Here is a 21,376-nt window from a genome sequence, read left to right on the forward strand (position 1 = left end):
TTTTTTTCTCCCTCCAAACATTACATCCCTTGTACCAAGGTGTGTTGGAGAGTCTAAAACAGCACTATAAAAGACTTTTGCTTAATCGACTACTGATGTCTGATGAAGTGGCTGAGAATGAAGGCAACATGTTGCAGCACTGGGGGAAAACATCAATCTCAAAGATGCTATATATGGGGTTGCAGATGCATGGGAAGACATCCCCAAGTCAACCTTACAAATATTACGGAAAAATCTGTGGCCTGAAGTTACTGCTGTCACTCAGGCCAGTGAACTTGCAGCTGCAATAGCAGCACTGGCAGCTGAAGAAGAGACCAGTGCATTTATTGACCTCCTCCACAGACTTCCTGGCTGCACAGAAGCTGACGAAGATGATGTTGCAGATTGGTTTGAAAATGATGCTAATGACCTTGGCCATCAGTTACTTGCTGATGCTGAAATCATGCATATTGTATTACATGCTGACAGCGATGATGAAGCTGCAGAATTGACAGAAAAATTATCTTACTCAGATGGTGCAACAGCAGGAAACCTCTTCCTTTAGTACTTGGAGCAACAGCATGATACTGACCCCACTGAACTCTTGTTGATGAAGTGACGCCGTGATCGTACAATGAAGAGAAATTCTCATCTAAAATAATGCAAACTGTCAGATTTTTCCCAGCCATTGTTAAAAAAAGTGCTGCTCTACATACCACTGTGCTATCTACACTCTAGGAATTATTCTGTGGCTTGTGTTATACAGGAGATCAGACTAGAAGATCAGAATGGTCCCTTCAGCTACATGGAATCTATGAATATATCAATATTGTGGGTCTAGAATATGAAAACATGCGATACTTGTAAGTAGGCTTGGAAGGATTAGATTTTATTAGTAAATGTCAGTTTTATCATACACACGCAAACCAACAAAAAATATGTCCATTGATGATCATCAAAATGTACAGATAGGCAAAGTAAGAAAAATTCTGCTTGAGCACATAGAGTTTGTTTTAAGGATATTTTCTTTTTGTATTTTGGCATGTGATGTTGACAATTTTTGTGTTTTAAGAATTATAAAACTTTAACTTTTTGAACCTCAACATCTTCTGTCATGAAATAATTGTCTGACTCGCCCATTGTCTGACCTCCCCCATAATTTCCCACAAGAGTGGAAATTAAAATTATAAAAATCTATAAAAAAAATTAAATCCCATGATTTTGTGCAACTGTGAAAGTTTAAATAGATAAAAAAGGAAAAATAAATGCTTTAAAATAAACAATGATAATAGGGCTGTCAATTAATCGCCATTATCTCACATGATTAACTCAAAAAAATTAATCGCAGTTTTAATCGCACTGTTAAACAATAGAATACCAATTGAAATTTATTAAATATTTTGGATGTTTTTCTACATTTTCATATATATTGTATTCTGTGTTGCAATTGAAATCAAGTGTACATTATTTCTGATAACAAATATTTGCTCTGTAAAAATGATAAACAAAAGAATTTGTATTTTTCAATTCACCTCATACAAGTACCATAGTGCAATCTCTTCATTGTGAAAGTACAACTTACAAATGTAGATTTTTTTTTTGTTACATAACTGCACTCAAACATTAAAAAAATAATGTGTTAATTAAATCTGTGACTGAACTCCTTGGAGGGAGAATTGTATGTCCCCTGCTCTGTTTTACCCGCATTCTGACATATATTTCATGCTATTGTAGTCTTGGATGATGACCCAGTACATGTTCATATTAAGAACACTTTCACTGCAGATTTGACAAAATGTACCAATGTGAGATTTCTAAAGATAGATACAGCAGTCGACCCAAGGTTTAAAAATCTGAAGTGCCTTCCAAAATTTGAGAGGGACAAGGTGTGGAGCATGCTTTCAGAAGTCTTAAAAGAGCAACACTCCAATGCGGAAACTACAGAACCGAGCTACCAAAAAAGAAAATCAACCTTCTGCTGGTGGCATCTGACTCAGATGATGAAAATGAACATGCATCGATCCGCACTGCTTTGGATTGTTATCGAGCAGAACCCGTCATCAGCATGGATGCATGTCCCCTGGAATGGTCGTTGAAACATGAAGGGACATATGAATCTTTAGCACATCTGGCACATAAATATCTTGGGACCCAGCTGCAACAGTGCCATGTTCTCACTTTCAGGTGACATTGTGAACAAGAAGCAGGCAGCGTTATCTCCTGCAAATGTAAACAAACTTGTTTGTCTCAGCAATTGGCTGAACAAGAAGTAGGACTGAGTAGACATGCAGACTCTAAAATTTTACATTAGTTTATTTTTAATACAGTTTTTTTTTACATAATTCTACATTCGTAAGTTCAACTTCCATGATAAACAGATTGCACTACAGTACTTGTATTAGATTAATTGAAAAATACTATTTCTTTTGTTTTTTTACAGTGCAAATACTTGTAATCAAAAATAAAATATAAAGTGAGCACTGTATACTTTGTATTCTGTATTGTAATTGAAATCAATATATTTGAAAATGTAGAAAACATCAAAAAATATTTAAATGGTTTTCTATTATTGTTTAACAGTGTGATTAATTTTTTTAATCATGCGATTAATCGCGATTAATTTTTTAAATCGCTTGACAGCCCTAATTGATAATATCCATCAAAATTATAAAAAATAAAAATAAAAATTGAAATCCCAAGAATATCTGTAGGGGCTTCATCTTACCAGGTTCTGAGCAGCTTAAAGGCATTCTCTCCTTCCTAAAGCTTCTTAGAGTAAAATTTTCAAATGCACCTAAGTGACTTAGAAGCTTTTAAAAATCAGAGGACTGTGCAGGAGAATCAAGGTGCTGCAATGTTGCAGACATGTTGGTCAGATATTTCTCTTTTATCTCTGACCAGACAGTTTTGTTTATGGGAGTGGGGTGGAAATCTTTAGTTTAGTCTACTGAAATGTAGACCCTTTTTTATCATTCTTGTAATAAATCTGGTTATCTGTTACTACATTCATAAGATTATTCTTGAAAGAATAGAAAAGTTCCTTAGATGTTTGAAAGACTGTTGCTAGACACAGTCAGGGGGAAAAGTCTGTGGGAAAATAAATATCACATCCACTGCTGTGCCTTTGACTACAGAAGTCCCTGTGACAAAGAGAAAATATACCTTGCAATGGGAAAAGAGAATCTGCATTGGGGCTCGTGCTTAGTAATTGCTTCTGTGTGGCCCTGAAAGTTAATACTTGGAAAAAAACACTAGAGTTGCTTTGAAGTGAGTACCTGCTAGAATAAAGTAGGCAAAACTGAAATAATGAGAAGGCGTCACGTGCATTCAGCATGCTCAGCATAGTTTGGCAAAAACTGATGGAGAAATTATTATGGAAAATAACTCTTCTGTGGAACAGGGAAGACGTCTGTTAAAATCCACTCCCAATAGTTTGATGCAGGTAGCTGAGAAATCATGAAGCACCATTGCCTATGAACCAAATCCTGAAGACCTCCCTAAGATTTTACTCAGTCAGCCGGAGCTCTTTGACAGAGTAAGAATTTGGCACAGTGATTTCAATGGGAGTTTATTCTTAGGGATCCCATCTGCATTTGGCCCTTTAAGGATAGGTGGCCTTGCAATGATACAAGTTCTATTAAAGTCTAAAATGTTCCTTTTGCAGTGCAAAGGCAGAACAGCTCTGGCTCACAAACCTGAACACAAAACACAAAGGGCTGTACTGTAGTGTTTATTTAGGATGGAATTGTAAACAGAGAGGGCTGGTTTGCTGCTGCATTGCTTTAGAGTGATGCTAATGTAACCCCACAGAAATCAGTGGGCTTTAGAATAATGCAGCAGTGGATCAGACTCAGAACCCCATGAACTGCATTGAAAGCAGTGCAGAGGCTTTGTTCAAGACACAGAGCAAGACACAATTAGATGAAATTTTACTGTTTGTGCTAAACATCCTGTGGGCTGAGAGTGAGCACTGAGTATGCAAGCTTGATTGGGCTTTGTGACTGGTACACCTGCCTTGAGCTTAAGGAGAGTGCTGAAAATCAGGTGTATCGATCTTCAGCCTGAACTAAAGCCAACAAAATACTCAGATGCTACCTCAGGCATCCCTCAGCCATCACAAACGGGTTTCTTAAGATTTTATTCTATAACAGTGCTGCCAAATCTTGGGCTATTTGGTGTTTTTATTAAAGTCCCAGCACCTGGAGTCAACTGTTTATATGAGAATCTCAGCTCTAGTTTTGAAAAAAAGCAAGTTGCTAGCAAATAGATAAAAGCTTGAAAACATTATTGCAGAGAATCCTAAAGGCTCAAAAACGCAGAAGGTAAATCAAAGGAACCACATTTTTCATTTTGTTTTTAAATCTCATGATTTCGAGGGGCTGGATTCATAATTTGTAATGCTTTGAATTGGCAATGCTAGTGTGTGTCATTAAAATACCTTCTGTTCAATGCTGTTTTAAAACATTTTTAAAAAATTCAAGTGCTGGCCAAGCATTACTATCAAAACACACTTAGGAGCAGCAATACATATTTTTACTATTACTTGATTAAACCGAGCTACATATGGAATATGGTAAACTCCTTTTCATTCTTTTTATATAGAAAGTAAAAAGCCATCAGAGCCCGGAGTAGGTGCTATCGGAAGCAAAGGCCACCTGGCAGCTTCCATTCTAAAACAGCTAGGGGGGAAAGGGAAATTATAAAATATATACCACACCCCTTAGAAACAAAATACAACAATAGTCTACAACATCATGAAGTAGGTACATAAGGAAGTTATTTTTCACACAATGCACAGTCAACCTGTAGAACTCATTGCTAGGGGATGTTGTGAAGGCCAAAAGTATAACTATGTTAAAAAAATAATTAGATAAATTCATGGAGGATAGGTCCAGCAATGGCTATTAGCCAAGAGGGTCAGGGACACAACCCCATGCTCTGGGTGTCCCTAAACCTCTCACTGCTAGAAGCTGGGACTGGATAACAGGGGATGGATTACTCAATAATTGCTTTGCTTGGTTCATTCCCTCCGAAGCATCTGGCACTGGCCACTGTTGGAAGACAGGGGTCTGGGTTAGAAGGACCATTGGTCTGACCCAGTATGGCTGTTATGTTCTTATTCCTGAGGATTTTTTTCTAAAAAAATAAATATATCTTTTGTGCGTTATTTTTGAGCAGGTGGTTGCCCTAAATATCTTCTGAATTGAGATCTCTCATTCGCTCTGAGACGTAAGCATCATATACTATAGGTAAACATCCTTTAAAACTAAACTGAAGAAAGGCTACCCACAGAACCCATAGCAGTTCTATTCGGTTACAGTCCAAAGCAGGTTACTGATCCAGACCCATTGACAATACAATTAGCAGCCAGATGTGTGATAGTTCATTTTTTGAAGAGGACAGATCCCCCAACATTAGTGGCCTGGAGAAAATAATTGTAGGAAATTCTTCCAATGGAAATATCAGATCAGGTCACATTTATAATGTCTGGTTATTATTTTTGGAATTTAAACAAAATAAATACACAGATAATGAGAAGTGGTGGATAAAACACAAATGGGTCTTTTAAAGATAACAAATACAGGTTGGTTTCTTAATATTTGTAAAGAAAGTTCATGTATCTTAATAGTGATCAAATAAAAAGTAAAAAGTAACTTGCAGACACATTGTGAATTGCTCCAAAATATAGAGAGCAGAAAAACAGTTCAACTCCTGTTGCAATTTTTTCAACTCATGTTGCAATTTCAGTTTAAATTACGCTACATATTTAAAGTATCCTTGATTTGAGATCCAGTCACTCATCAGTTCCATTGTGGAAATGGATAATCTCAAGTTGTTCTGTGCCAATAAGCTTCTCTGTCAACCTCAAATCAAACACACTGTTAAAACTGCAGAGTTTCACCTCATTTTCACGTCAAAACCAGGGTGAACTGCAAATTTCACATTATTTTGATGCAAAACCACCTACCAACTCAGTTAACTTGGAAAGAGGCCCAGTTTCGTTGAAATGAAACCTTGGAACAAACCTGGTTTAAGTTTTCAGTTTGTTATAAAACTCAAAACCCACTGAATTTTGACTGGTTTGGGGTTTCATTGTTTCATTTTCACACAACTCTAGGGGAAACGTATCCCTTAAGGATACCTATTCAGATGGTTGCACCATTCGTTATGTTAGAATCTGATAGGAAACACAATCCATCCCATGTACAGAAAGTCTGTCAAGTAAGATAAAACTTGTGTGAGGCCTAGAAACTTAGTTGCTGAGTTTGGGGCTAGCTGAAAAACAGGATGGAAGCTCTCTCACTAAGCTACTGGAAAGGCTTGCTTTAAGAACCCTTATGAAACAAATTAATCTTGTAAGGAAAAGCCTCAGAATAGTCAAAATCTACTCCAGAAACACCTTGGACTTTGTAAAAATGCCAAATCTAAACATAAACTGCAGCCTTCTCACCCAAAGCACATACTGCCTCCCACGTGAAGAGCCAAGCCTCATCCTCTGTGCCTGAAAACTTCTAGGAAAAATACTTGCCAAACCAGAGGATTTGAAACTGTTATGACATGGATGCCAAATTTGACAAACTGTGTTCCTGAGTTGTCAGCCTTGAGTGGGAAGAGCGCAAAGACTCAAGCCCTACACTCTGATACCAATTTCAAGCTCCTGGAAACCAAGAATGAGACCCTCATTCCCACCACAGCCCCTTTACACTCCATAAAAGGGCTGGTGTATCATAAAAGGTCCCTTAAAAGTTCTGCATCCAGCCAGGGGAGAATTCCTCCAGGGCAGGCACAGTGGAAGATGAGCAGAAACCTGCTTCCTAAGGATTCCCTTGTAAACACTGCTATAGGGGTCATGCCTAGGGTGGGTCTGGGTGCAGGGCCAGAGAGCACATAGCTGAGGAGATTCTGAGCAGCACAGGGAGGCTGCCGTATGTCTACACTGCAGTCAGGGTGTGGTTGCAGCATGTGTAGCTATACCCGAGCTAGCATTAATCTAGCTAGCGCCGCTATCGATAGCAGAGTGAAGCTGCCCGGGATCTGGGTAATTACTCAAGCGACTATCCTGTGCTGAAGTCCTTGCTGCCACCACTTCACTGCTGTCAATAGCCAAGCTAGCTAGATTAAAGCTGGCTTGGGTACGTCTACATGTGCTGCAATCACACACCCTGGTTGCAGTGTAGACATGCCCTTGGGCAGGCCTCCAGGACTGTCTGTGTTGCACCGGGGAATGCTTTAGCTCCCAGAACAGCCCAGGGCAATTGTCTTAGCCCTTGCTCTCCCTGGACTGTGAATTCTGTACTAGGCCTCTTAGAGACACAGCCCAGAACCTCAACCCAAATTTTCAAGCCTCACCCATTGACTGCAGCCTGTGTGCTCCATAAAAAAAAATAATAGGGAACCACTTAAGAGCAAACAACATAATCATCATTCTCCCTGCTGCTGACACCAGAAGTTTCATGACCATTCCAGTCACTTGAGACTCTTACGGCCATTTTTCAGACATGTCCATTAACAGCCATGCCTCCATTTCCGAGTACCCCAATTGAGACTTCTATTTCCAACCCCCTCTGAGCTGTCCCAAATAACTGATCCCTACCCCCCCCAAAAAAAAAACTATCCCACTCTTTGAGACTGTAAAGAGAGAAGGGCCAGAGGTTCCATGATGTCTGCTAACAATTTTGCTGTTGCTATTGATATTATCTGGAAGCTGCTCAGACACTATGCTGATGGGCAGCAGTATAAAATCTTAAGATACACAGCGACACCTTTGCCTGATTTTCAGACATACTGAGGAACCACAGCTCCCACTGAAATAAAAATGGAAGCACAGAACATTAGTGAACACTTCTGAAAATGTCGTGTTAAAGCTTTGCCATCTAGAAGATTCCATTGTATGGAGCAAACCTACGGAGTGCCCATTACAGACTCAAATAAACTTACCTCCATCACAAGTGCTCAAACAATTATTTTCAGAATGGCTCATGATCAGGATCATGACAGCATATTGCAAAATGAAAGGACAGACGCAAGACACATCTTTCATGATGTAAGCCCCAGAAAGAAAGTAATTCCTTTTTGTTAGATAAGCCTTTCTGGAAACTGGAACCGATGCTGCTATCTTCAAGCCTCTTTTTCATTGAAGTCAGTAGCAAAACTCTGCCAAAATCCCAATAAGATCCAAATGATACAGAATATATTTTCTGGGATGGACTGCCTGTGGAAAAATTGCTGAACAAGCTAAACAAAAATACTGCAGCAAACAAGAGAGACTCAGATGTAAAAATGTAATAGGACCCAGCTTTGGACTTTAGACATTTTTGTAAGAGTGGTTTAATTCATATGCTGTATTAAAACCTTTGCATTGTAACTTTAAACACTTAGTGCCAAAGATGTAAAAATGCAAATTATTGTGAAGTTCATAACTTCAGTTGTCGAGTATGGCCGGTGACAGCCCAGGTTTTGGGGACATAGTTTATTTAGTCTCTGTAGTTGTGATATTACGTATTGTCGGAGAAAAACAGAGTTCTCACTCTCTTTTTTGGGTGCAGCAAATCAGATACTTTATTATCTCTAGCAATTGCGTGGAGGGAGAGAGTGCACTAGGACACAGGGTTTCCCCCTCCTAGGTAGGTCTCTCAAAAGATAAACAATTAAAGCAACATTTATACCTTTTGTTACATACAGTAATGAGCAACAGCTGCCTTTTGTTTTACATGGGTCATCCTGATATCTTATTTTTCATCAGTCTTTTATGTTCATTTTCGCTCTCTGTTGCTTCCAGTCTAGCCAGCTTTAGTTTTGTAGCTGCTTCACAGGTAGTCATTTTCCTGCTTTCTTCTGCTGGGCCACACCCCTCTGCAGTTCACTGAAACTGGGATGCACTCAGCTCAGGGGATTCTTAGTTAACAGAGACTTTCACAGTGCCCTGTGTTCAGCCTTTCTGGGCAATTTGCACCCTGTGCAATTTTAGCTCCTTTTGATCTTCCTTCTCACTTATTTTCCTTCCTTTTCTGTCCCTACTTCCCTTTCCCGAAATAAGCAAACAGAAAATAACAAACCAGTAACCACTTTGTCTGTTCTCCAGCCACCACACTTAATAAATAAATAATGGAGATATCCCATCTCCTAGAACTGGAAGGGACCTTGAAAGGTCATCGAGTCCAGCCCCCTGCCTTCACTAGCAGGACCAAGTACTGATTTTGCCCCAGATCCCCCAAGTGGCCCCCTCAAGGATTGAACTCACAACCCTGGGCTTAGTAGGCCAATGCTCAAACCACTGAGCTATCCCTCCCCCCTTAAAACTCAGTTAAAATCACTACCAGTATCTCAAAGCAATCAGCTGTGCACAGATCCTGCCGATTACGCCACTGTGACGGGTTGGATCACAGAAACCCCCTTGAGAGCTGCCACCTGATGTGCAAAGACTACCCCTGCTTCTGTTTTCCCTGCCAGCTCAGGACTCCAGCACCCTGTCTTGCCGAGCCAGACGCTCCCGTCTGCTCCAACACAGACCCAGGGTCTGAATCACTTGTCCCAAAGCTGCAAGTTTACCCGAAAACAGCTCACAGAAGTGTGCTTGTCTTTAGCACTCAGATGCCCAACTCCCAATGGGGTCTAAACCCAAATAAATCCATTTTACCCTGCATAAAGCTTATGCAGGGCAAACTCATAAATTGTTCGCCCTCTATAGCACTGATAGAGAGATATGCACAATTGTTTGCTCCCCCAGGTACTAATACATACTCTGAGTTAATTAATAAATAAAAAGTGATTTTATTAAATACAGAAAATAGGATTCAAGTGGTTCCAAGTGGTAACAGACAGAACAAAGTAAGTCACCAAGCAAAATAAAATAAAATGCGCAAATCTATGTCTAATCAAACTAAATACAGATAAGATCCTCACCAGTTCCAGAATGCTTCCTTTTACAGGCTAATCTCCTTTTAGCCTGGGTCCAGCAATCACTCACACCCCCTGTAGTTACTGTCCTTTGTTCCGGTTTCCTTCAAGTATCTTGGGGGGATGGAGAGGCTCCTTCTTTAGCCAGCTGAAGACAAAATGGAGGGGTCTCCCACAGGTTTAAATAGACTTTCTCTTGTGGGTGGAGACCCCCCTCCTCCCTCCTATGCAAAGTCCAGCTCCAAGATGGAGTTTTGGAGTCACCTGGGCAAGTCACATGTCCCTGCATGACTCAGTCTTTATAGGTCGAAGCCATTGTCCACATGGTATCTTGTATGTCTCCAGGAAGACTTCTTATGTGGATTGGAGCATTCCAAGATGCATTGTTCCCCAAGTGCTTCCTGATCAGGTACTTAACCTTGCAAATTCCTTCCTAAAGAAACTGATCAAATGCCTCACAAAGCTTACTTAGAAACCAAGCAAGTATACAGCCCATATTCTTAACCTCAAGTAGAAAATGATATATGTGTACAGATAGGATGAATAGATATAGTAGACCATAACCTTTACGGAGATATATTACATAGCACAGGCAGCACAAAACATATTCCAATTATGTCATACGTACATTTATAAGCACTCCCCACCCCCATAAAGCCTTATGGGGTACACTGTCACATGTACATCAAAACTATATCTACACTGCACACCTTACAATGGCGCATCTGTGCCACTGCAGCCGCACCATTGTAAGGTGTGCTGTGTAGCTGCGCTTTATAAAACCACCTCCAACGAGGGGCAGTAGCTTTGTCACCTGGAGCGCAGCTCCCAAACACGAAGTGCTGTCCACACTGGTGCTTTTTGTCGTTAAAATTTTTGTCACTCAGAGGGGTGTTTTTTTCATACCCCGGAACGACAGAAGTTTTAATGATGAAAGTGCCAGTGTAGACTTAGTCTGAGATCCAGTTACCATCAGCCTTCCCTCAGAATCTGCCTCACAGCACAGCCGGGGGCACATGCCTCCACCTGCCCATCTAGGTTTCATTACTGTGTTCCTTAGTCTGAAGAAGCTTGCAAAATGGTGATCATTGTATAGTAGACTATCTGGAGAATGCTGCAGCATGCTCTCTGCTGGGAGCTTCACTGCTTACAGTATGCCAGGTGTAACCCTGTGACTGCTCTGAGTGAAACTGAGTCACTTGGACTTTCCTTAACACAGAGAAAGGCCATCCCCAGTGAAAAAAACTTAGCTTATTATCATGCCCTTCCCTTCTTTGCTGAACTAAAGTAATCCTTCGGCTTTTTAGGAAGCCAAAAATACACGTTTTGTGCCACTCTGGTGACACTCAGCTAATGCTGCTGTTTTTGTTTTGTTTTGTTTTATATATGCTCTCAGCTTTAGTCAGATTCTGAGTACTCTTGAGTTGGTGCCATTCATCAGGTAGAGATTTATAAATGAGCAGTTTGAGTCTTTCAACTCACTAGCTCTAGACCGGGCTTGCAATTGTATAGGGGCATATTAAAATTAAAGGAAAAGGTGGAGAAGGTTGCAGTTGTTTGTTACAACAAAACTTTTCTAAAGTTACAGTGCCATCTATGAACTATGTTGTGATCCTAGAATAATGCTGGCTGTAAATGTGAAGGAGACCAAAAGTAGTTGGACTTGGTTCTCTTTTATTAGCTGAAAGAAGAAGAACAGGAGTACTTGTGGCACCTTAGAGACTAGTCTCTAAGGTGCCACAAGTACTCCTGTTCTTCTTTTTGCGGATACAGACTAACACGGCTGCTACTCTGAAACCTTTTATTAGCTGGATACTAAAAATGGCAAAGTTCTGTGGCCACAGTGATGTTTTACATTCTCAGTTCACAAGTACATCACAAGGTTCTACTGACGTCACACGTGACAAGAGGGCTCCCTAAAAATCCTGCTGCAAGAGCCTTCTCCTCTGCAGCTCCTGTCATTTGGAAGGGTCGTCCTGCATCTTGCAATATTTTCTTTGTTTACTTTTCTTTGCAAATCATATCTTAAAACATCTCTTCCCCTCAGCTTTTAACTCTATCCCTCTTTTTCTGTTGTTTTTTTTAAGATTCTGTATCACTTTGGGATTTCATACATTTGTATGAAAGATGCTATGCCAAATACAGTACCGGTATATTATTTTTGTTTATTAATTGAATTGAGGCATGATGTATTGAGTACTCAAAAGTGTTGGGCATTGTTTAGACATAAACTAGGGAAGTCTCTGCTGCAAAGAGCTTATCATCTAAGTGCAGGTAATATACTTTGTTTGGAGCAGGAACTGTGTTTTTGTTCTGTGTTTGCGCAGCGCCTGGGCCATGACGTGGGTTCTTCACATTATACAAATAAATAAATAATAACAAACATCAGGAACTACATTTTAGGCCTCAATCTCACAAATCCTTAAACATGTGCGTAACTTTATAAACATGAATAGCCCTACTGATGTCACCGTTAGTTCTATCTGTTCACATGAGTTAATTGCACATATTTAATAGTTTGATGAATCAAGACCACTATTTGTTTTTTAGCTACTCCAGACTATCAGTTCATGCAAACAGTGTTTTCTGCTAGATGGTTGAAAGTCTTCAGTGTTGTCAGAGCCTTGATCAGAACTACAATATGACTCTTCCTCTGGCATGTGTAGGGAAAAGGGATTCAAATCAGCACTTGCATTATTTTCCTTCGGGAATCAACATTTGCAGTGCACAGTAGCCAAGAACTGTTTCAGTCAATAAAATGTGCCCTTGATAATTCTCTTGTTTCAGATCTCTAATCTCACTTTAATTAGTGTTGTACACAACAGCGCCAATCAATGTAAGTCAGCAGCAAACATTACCATCTGCATTCATCATTAGCATCAACCAGCATGGTAATCTGCAGTTTTAGACTAATGCATGAGCTCATGGGACTCTAGTGTCTGTTCAGAAACAAAGACCTCTTTTTCTTCCACCGTTCAGCTTTTGAAACCTATCATTCCTTCTGCCTCAGAACTTTCAAAAGATGAAGCATTTCCATGACGTCTATTGTAATTTGTTTCACTTCTGGAGTAAAAGTTTCTTGCTCATTCTCTGCTTTGCAAAAAATGAAGTCATGTGTTTGGAGATAATTAATTGTGGATGGATTCAGAATTTACTTTATGTAACCAATACTCGGCATTGTTGCCAGCTCTGTGGACAGGTCTATAAGGCTGTTACTGCCTTTCATATCAAGGTACATTATTATTTAATGGACTTGCTCAGAAAATGCTTTTGTTTAATACATGTGAGCCCTCATGGCATTTAGTAAAAGTCAGAGCTTCGCTTCCTGATAATTCATCTTTTAAAGCCAATTATAAACAAGTTATTGGTTTAAAACTGGTCAGTGAGGGCACTGCCACATCTCCAGATGTGATTTTCCATTAACTTCTCAAGGAAAGCAAGACTTCACTCATTTCTTAGCTATCAGATTATGCTGTTTGGATTGATGTAGCTCTTGATTGTAGGCTTATACTGCAGAGCAGCAGATGACCCACTACTGGCAAGGGCCCTTTAAAGACCATATATGTAATTAATTTGTTACATTCCAATTGCTGACTAAGATTTTAAGGGGTTTCTGTATCTTCACTGGGCATTTGCTTCTGCAGTAAAAGGATGTAAGTGTAATCCATGCTCAAAGCACATTGAAAAAGGAAGACGCAAGTGAAATCAGCCCCACAGATCGCATAAAGTTCAGTGAAATAATGCCAGATCTTTTATTGTCTTTACCCATCTAAGATGGGTGACTGGAGCGGCTGCACGGCATAAAAGAACCCTCTCCAGTAGTCACTTTTCTAAAGATGCACGATGCACATCTGTAGTCTCCCTAAGAGAAGATACTGTTTTAATGTATTTTTCCTCCTTACATAATTTCATCCAGAATGAGTGCTTGCAGCTATGAAAGCACTGTGGTTGTAGAGATACAGCCTAAAGCAACACAGTAACAACTGTGACAACTCATTTTAAAAACATTCTTTTCATTAAAGGAAGTAGCCCAGAGTGTTTTAAATCTACCCATAATGCTTCTATAACCATTTTATGCAATTACACTACAATGGGCAACAATTAATTGTATTAAATCTTTCATATGGAAATGTTTACTAATAAAGATGTTCAAACCTTTTCCCCTAACAATAGGGGATACAAATTAGTACATACCCTTTGGGACCACGCTAAACTAGGAATTCTGCATTTAGGAGTTATAATCAGATTTTTTTTCCACAGGAGAAGAAATGTTAATTCCAGTTTATTGGGTTCTTAAAACTGTATTTTACTAGGAGAAACCTTTCCTATCTGTTTTCCACTGGAAAAAAACTGAGGGCAAGGCCCTCCAACTGGATTCATAGAGACAGACCTCTGCACTTCCATGGAGCCCCGTGGCGGTCAATGAGGCTGCATGCAGATACAAACACCCTACCTGCACAAATCCAGTTGCAGGATCTGGCCCAAGGGTACATAATCTGGCTTTACTTGTAACTAAAGGCAAAACTCTCATTGACTTCAATGGAACTAGAATTTGACCGTAAAAAATTTAGCATTCTCTTCTTTCTAGTTAGTTGTCATACTGTCCTCGTTACGTCTTTCACATGTGCTCAGATACAATGGTATGTTTTGTAGGAAGATAAGAAGGTGACACCGTTACAATCATAAATTGTCACAGACATGAGTCTAACCGTTACGAGCGAGAGATTTCTGTAAAACAAATGCATGGTACTGCGTATATTTTATCCACTAAGTTCTGAAACTCTCCAATTAATGCATAAACATTATGAAATAAAATAGGAAATAAGGTAGTTTAAGTTACGAAGAGGTAATTCTTATGATTGCTATTGAAAGGAATAAGAGGGGCTTGAACTACAAGAAGTTTTTCAGTTGTAAATGCTGTCAAGACTGGTATAATTGCCTGTTTTCAAACCCTTATTTTCCTTCCCCAGAGCTATGTTTGACTATGACAAAAGCAAGGACAGTGGCCTCCCAAGTCAAGGACTCAGTTTCAAATTCGGAGACATCCTCCATGTTATCAACGCCTCTGATGATGAGTGGTGGCAGGCGAGGAGGGTCACTCAGGAAGGAGACAGTGAGGAGATGGGAGTTATACCCAGCAAAAGGAGGTATGTGTAATTGCTGCTTTATTATTTCACTTGGCACAAATGTACAAAAGTTTGAGTTTTATTCCAAAACCAATGTGCACTAATCTAAAAAATATAGGAGAGGGTGCAAAGAAGAGCCATAAAAATTATTCAAGGGCTGGGAAAAGTGTCTTAAAGAATTCAATCTGTTCAGCTTATCAAAAAGAAGATCAAGAGGTGACTTGATTATGTTGTATACATACCTTTTGGGAGAACATACCAGGTAGTAAAAATCTCTAGCAGAGAAAGGCATAACCAGGACCAGGGGCTGGAAGTTAAAGCCAGACAAATAGAAATTAGCTAAATCTCTAAAATAAATCTCAATATATCTTTGTTTAGCTGTGCTGGACTCATGGGGAAATGTACCATCTGATGTTACTGATATTTGTTACTGTCTATGCTGTCTGATGGGTTGCCTTAGTGAAGTAGTTGTTGCTTTCATCAAATATCAAAACTGCCACTGAAATTGATATTAGTTGGTACCTTTGTTGATAATTTCAGTAGAGAGGTCAAAAACTGAAGTGGCATGAAGGAGAATGAATTCTGTCCAACCAAACCAAATTTCTCCTTTGGAATATTACTTCTAGGCCAGTTATAAACCTTCTATCTACAGTCATTTCAATTCTAGAGTTAATAAAAATGGTTGCACAAATTTGGTATAAAGAGATAAATTGGATTGTGGATCGCCGGCAGAGCACGTGGTATTGTTCCACGGAGAACTGGCTGATCACAGGATACTAACCCTGCTCATTGGTTTTGCCATGTTAAATAATGGAGACTTCAAAATGCCCTCAGATATCACATTGCCATGGGCCTTGGTAGGTATCTAGATACTGAAAAAATATAATAAACACTTTCCTAATGTTAATCTTCCATGTAAACTGTTGCTATGATTGCCATAGGGGGTTTCATGGGATTATGAATGCATGAGTGCTGGTCTGTGCAATCATGAATGGAAGCAGGTAGAATTCATAAGACAGTCTCTCTCTTAAGATGTGGTCCATAGTATAAAAAGGTATGAAAGCTTGAACTTTATGATATACAGAGTAAGGAAGTGGGGAAACAACTGATTAAATGGTGAAGTTAGACATGTGTCTTGTTGATTCCACATGTGTAGGTGTGAATGTGTGTGTGATCTTTTTCTGTAGGTGGGAGAGGATGTGTGGGCCTAAGGTTTATTGACCTACTTTCAGAAGAGTGTATTCAGGAGGGACAAATATGTGGAGACATGTTGGACCCACTCAGGGTCTGGGCTGCAGGGCATATGGGGCAGCATGAAGGAAGATATGGAGACAGAAGTGGGAGAAAGATGTGGTTTGTTCTACAACTTAGGCAGAGTGGAGAGGGATGCAAAATGAGATGAGAGCAGAGAGGTAAGCAGGAAATAGGTTGCATAGAGTCTTGAAACATGGAGCTTGAATTTGTAATGCTGCCGGTACAATTACAGGGCTCTCATGGGGGATGGGATAGCTCAGTGGTTTGCGCATTGGCCTGCTAAACCCAGGGTTGTGAGTTCAATCCTTGAGGGGGCCACTTAGGGATCTAGGGCAAAATTGGTACTTGGTCCTGATAGTGAAGGTAGGGAGCTGGACTCGATGACCTTTCAAGGTCCCTTCCAGTTCTAGGAGATAGGATATCTCCATTAATTTATTTATTTATTAATTATTTACCCCTCATGCCACTGCATCAGCAGTGAATTGGAGAAGCCGGGGGCGGGAGAGGGGAATGGAGTCTGCCTGTTCCAATGGTTCCAAATTGAGATCACATTTTTCTCTCCAATAATTGTTTCTCCCAACAAATTCTAGGAGTATAAATAAATGGACCAAAAAGCTGGATAATGTCATCTAAATGCTATTCAGCTTATTCTGGCAAGGCCTTTCTTCATTATGGTGGGGCTAGGCCCTTTTCCCATAACAGTGAAGTTTTTCTCCAGCAAATCCTTCCCTGAAATGTGAGCAGCCCATGTTAATGCCATACCATTCAAGGTTAATTCAGTGTTTCTAATATAAATACTGTTGTTCATAAATCTAACACTGACTAGATCCTCCCATGAGCCGGGGTATGTTTTTCCCCATTTAAAAAGTCCTCTCCCTGGTCCCACTTTAAAAATGTATTGAAGTAATGCTAGGGTTACCATATGTCCGGACATGTCCGGCTTTTTGGTCCTCAAATAACCGTCCGGGAGGAAATTCCAAAAAGCCAGACATGTCCGTGAAAATAGGGAGGGGTCATGGGGCTGGGGTCCGGGCTGGAGCCACTGGGGCTGGAGCTGGAGCCGCTGGGGCCGGCCAGCGCCGCTCAGCCAGGGCCGGGCCGGAGCCGCTCAGCTGGAACCGGGGCCCGAGCCGAGCTGGGCCGGAGCCGCTGGGATCGGGGCTGGGGGTGCTCGGCCACCAGCCGGCCCCAGAGCCACTCGGCCGGAACCAGGGCCGGCGCCCCAGGGCCCGAGCCAAGCTGGGCCGGAGACGCTGGGACCAGAGCCTCTTGGCCGGAGCCGGCCGCCAGAGGGAGCCGCTCGGCTGGGGTGGGCCGGACTGGGCCGTGCCTCCTCGTGCCCCCCCACCCCGCCACCGCCCCAGCTTACCTGCTGCCTGCCTGCCTGTTTCAGGCTTCCCGCGAACATTTGATTCACGGGAAGCAGGGGAGGGGGAGGAGCAGGGGGCGGAGCGTTCAGGGGACGGGGTGGAGTTGGGGCGGGGACTTTGGGGAAGGGGCGGAGTTGGGACAGGGCCGGGGCAGAGTTGGGTGGGGCCAGGGTGGGGAAGGGGAGGAGTTGGGGCGGGGCTGGGGCGGGGCCGGGGCCCCATGGAGTGTCCTCTTTTTGGAATATTAAAATATGATAACCCTAAGTAATGCATTTGTTTTTACAGTTATTTAGCTCAGCAAGGATCCATTTGTATAAAATAGATTTTTTTTTTCAAGTTGTCTCTTAAAAATGAATGCTAGTTCATACTATGGACACAGTAGCTTTTTTTCCAGAGTCATTGAGCCTGGTTGTCATTGTCCTGCATCTTATGTAGTCACGTACACAAGAGCAAAGTGTAAAATGCAACTGAAATCAGAATACTGTTATACTTACTGCACAGGTATACATAACTGCACAAGGTGGTGTGCAGAAGAGAATCAGCCAATTATATCTAGCATACAAATTCAAATTTAGAGTAAAATCTCTTCTTAAAAGTGTTTCCTGAGCATACGAGATCTGATTCAAATTATAACTGAATATAATAGAACATAACCTTTATTTTCTTGCAGTACTGAAGCCATTGACCTCTTCCATAATAGTTCTTTACTCCAGTATATACTCTGGGAGCAATTAATATAATTAAGTTCTTACTTAGGGATATGTCTATGAAAATCATAGTGCCTGATTTTACCATTTTTTCCACATTTTTTGGAATGGAGCCATTCAAACAGGCACATTAAAGCATGAGCAGATAAGAGAAATTTCCGGTGCTAAATCAAGACTCATTTTTCTTTTCCCTTTTATTTTATAATGGATGTGGTAGACCAAAAGAGGTCGTAATTTATAGCTACCAGGGAATTGCTGCCCATTACTCACTCTGGGATGGTGTGTAGTTTCCAGCCCTTAACTGTCAATCAATTACATGGAGCTTGAAAGCAATTTGTCATTAGATTTAATCGTGGTCACTTCCATATGCATTTGTTATTTTGTTTACAACTGAGAAGCCCTCCTTTAAGAACAGGAGTACTTGTGGTACCTTAGAGTCTAATAAATTTGTTAGTCTCTAAGGTGCCACAAATACTCCTGTTCTTTTTGCAGATATAGACTAACACGGCTACCACTCTGAAACCTCCTTTAAGAGTGAATTTGGATCCTGTAGCACTGTGTCACAGAGACAGGCAGTTTAATTCTGTATTGAACAAGCAGAGTACCACAGTCCTGGCCCATCTATGTCCCTCTCATTAAGGGCCTGATCCTGTGAATTGATTAGAGTTTTTAACTGCCATTGACTCAAGTGGGAATTGAGGTGAGAGTGGTCAATGCCTCGCACAATTGGGATCTCACTGATCATGGCTTTGGCTTTAGAGGAAGCAGTTCACTCACTCTTAAAGACAAAACTGCTCCTATTTTGGCCAGAGGTTCCAAAAATTCTTTTAGATACCAAGCTCTGGTCACCATGAAGATGTATGTTTCTTATTACAGTTGTAATGTACCCTCATGCTGGGTGGGTGAGCAACATGGCCCTCTTGCTGTGAAGTGATGTCACTTTAACACTGATGACATTACGCTTAGTGAAAGAGACCATGAACCAGTTTTTAGCCTGCTGGTGTAACCGTCAGACAGGAAATATTATTCTTTAACATGTAAGAATGAAACACTGCATGCCAACTTCCATACTGCTTTACACCCACCATGAAGCTCTGTCAAAGTCAATCCTAAACAAGAGAGTAGAGTAACATCAGTAGACAGACATTACATGATTGTGTATCTCAGACCCCAGAGCCAATGCAGTGCCATGAGGTGTCAATCAGCCCAGAATTTGGCATGAGGGTATGTTTAAAATATTAGGGTTAAACCAATTTTAAAGCTTGTTGGAATCCAGGTTATAATCTCTCTCACACAACTAGTGCCACAGATTACTTCATTTTATCTGGAATTGGTCATCTTTAGAATTAGATTTAGAAATGCCAGTTGGAATGAATCTTCTACACATCACTGTTTAATGAGATAATGAGAACTGCTGCTCACCTTGTGAACTCTCATACTGGTGGGATAAGCAAAATGGGTGCAGCTTTCTATTAAGGTCAATAGCCATAATTAGAGAAGTATAAAGAAGCCACTCAAAGCTGGTGTTCCAATTTACTCTAGATACAGGTCACTGGAGGTAGGAACACCCCACCTTATGAATGTCAATGCATATATACCTGCCCTTATCTTTTCCTGCACTCACTCTCTGAGTAAGAGTTGCATGAATTCGCTCTAAGGATCCAAAATGGCAATGAATTGAGTGCCCTTAATTTAATGCAGATCGTATCATCATAATCTAGCCCTATATTGTCACCAATCCCACTGCTGCTGCCTCTGAAATCGAGAGTTTTGCTTGTTATTTCAACAGAAGCAGGGTTAATTTACCCTAAAACTTCTTTTGTTTTAAATGTATCCAGTCACAAAACCGTCTATCAGATTTGAAGTCATTCTGAGAATCATAGAATCATAGAATATCAGGGTTGGAAGGGACCTCAGGGGGTCATCTAGTCCAACCCCCTGCTCAAAGCAGGACCAATTCCCAACTAAATCATCCCAGCCAGGGCTTTGTCAAGCCGGGCCTTAAAAACCTCCAAGGAAGGAGATTCCACCACCTCCCTAGGTAACGCATTCCAGTGCTTCACAACCCTCCTAGTGAAACAGTGTTTCCTAATATCCAACCTAGACCTCCCCACTGCAACTTGAGACCATTGCTCCTTGTTCTGTCATCTGACACCACTGAGAACAGCCGAGCTCCATCCTCTTTGGAACCCCCCTTCAGATAGTTGAAAGCAGCTATCAAATCCCCCCTCATTCTTCTCTTCTGGAGACTAAACAATCCCAGTTCCCTCAGCCTCTCCTCATAAGTCATGTGCTCCAGACCCCTAATCATTTTTGTTGCCCTCCGCTGGACTCTTTCCAATTTTTCCACATCCTTCTTGTAGTGTGGGGCCCAAAACTGGACACAGTACTCCAGATGAGGCCTCACCAATGTCGAATAAAGGGGAACAATCACGTTCCTCGATCTGCTGGCAATGCCCCTACTTATACAGCCCAAAATGCCGTTAGCCTTCTTGGCAACAAGAGCACACTGTTGACTCATATCCAGCTTCTCGTCCACTGTGACCCCTAGGTCCTTTTCTGCAGAACTGCTACCTAGCCATTCAGTCCCTAGTCTGTAGCAGTGCATAGGATTCTTCCGTCCTAAGTGCAGGACTCTGCACTTGTCCTTGTTGAACCTCATCAGGTTTTTTTTGGCCCAATCCTCTAATTTATCTAGGTCCCTCTGTATCCGATCCCTACCCTCCAGTGTATCTACCACGCCTCCCAGTTTAGTGTCATCTGCAAACTTGCTGAGAGTGCAGTCCACCAGTCAAATGGTATTTGAGAATATCATTTTCAAATACATGGGGGGGAGGGGTCTATGCAAATTATATCTATATTTTACAGAACAAATGTTTAAAGTGATATCAGTCTGTTGTGTTGTTTTCAACTGTACAGAGCTTGCACAATTATTTTTTTCTTCTTAGATTCTACAGGGCAAAAGATGAAAAAAGAACACAAAAAAAGTCTTTCATAAACATTTTTCAAGGACAAGGAACCAGAGGTTTGCCAATTGCAAAAA

At 40.9% G+C, this 21,376-nt stretch overlaps 1 protein-coding gene and 1 long non-coding RNA gene across 15 annotated transcripts in view; one reads left to right on the forward strand and one right to left on the reverse strand.

Moving 5' to 3' along the window:
* Window positions 1-21,376, forward strand: part of DLG2 (discs large MAGUK scaffold protein 2) — a 1,481,925-nt gene that overhangs the window by 1,392,223 nt on the left and 68,326 nt on the right. For all 14 annotated transcript variants that reach the window (XM_054015731.1, XM_054015732.1, XM_054015733.1 and 11 more), the window contains one exon: window positions 14,847-15,023. In XM_054015731.1, coding sequence (XP_053871706.1) covers window positions 14,847-15,023 — 177 coding nt within the window. The remainder of the gene's footprint in view (window positions 1-14,846; window positions 15,024-21,376) is intronic.
* Window positions 1-21,376, reverse strand: part of LOC128830072 (uncharacterized) — a 61,157-nt gene that overhangs the window by 27,999 nt on the left and 11,782 nt on the right. Inside the window, exon 2 of the long non-coding RNA XR_008443533.1 lies at window positions 15,245-15,309. This is a non-coding gene — a long non-coding RNA (uncharacterized LOC128830072). The remainder of the gene's footprint in view (window positions 1-15,244; window positions 15,310-21,376) is intronic.

This window comes from Malaclemys terrapin, chromosome 1 (assembly GCF_027887155.1).
Source record: "Malaclemys terrapin pileata isolate rMalTer1 chromosome 1, rMalTer1.hap1, whole genome shotgun sequence".
In the NCBI taxonomy this organism is placed as follows: domain Eukaryota; kingdom Metazoa; phylum Chordata; order Testudines; family Emydidae; genus Malaclemys; species Malaclemys terrapin.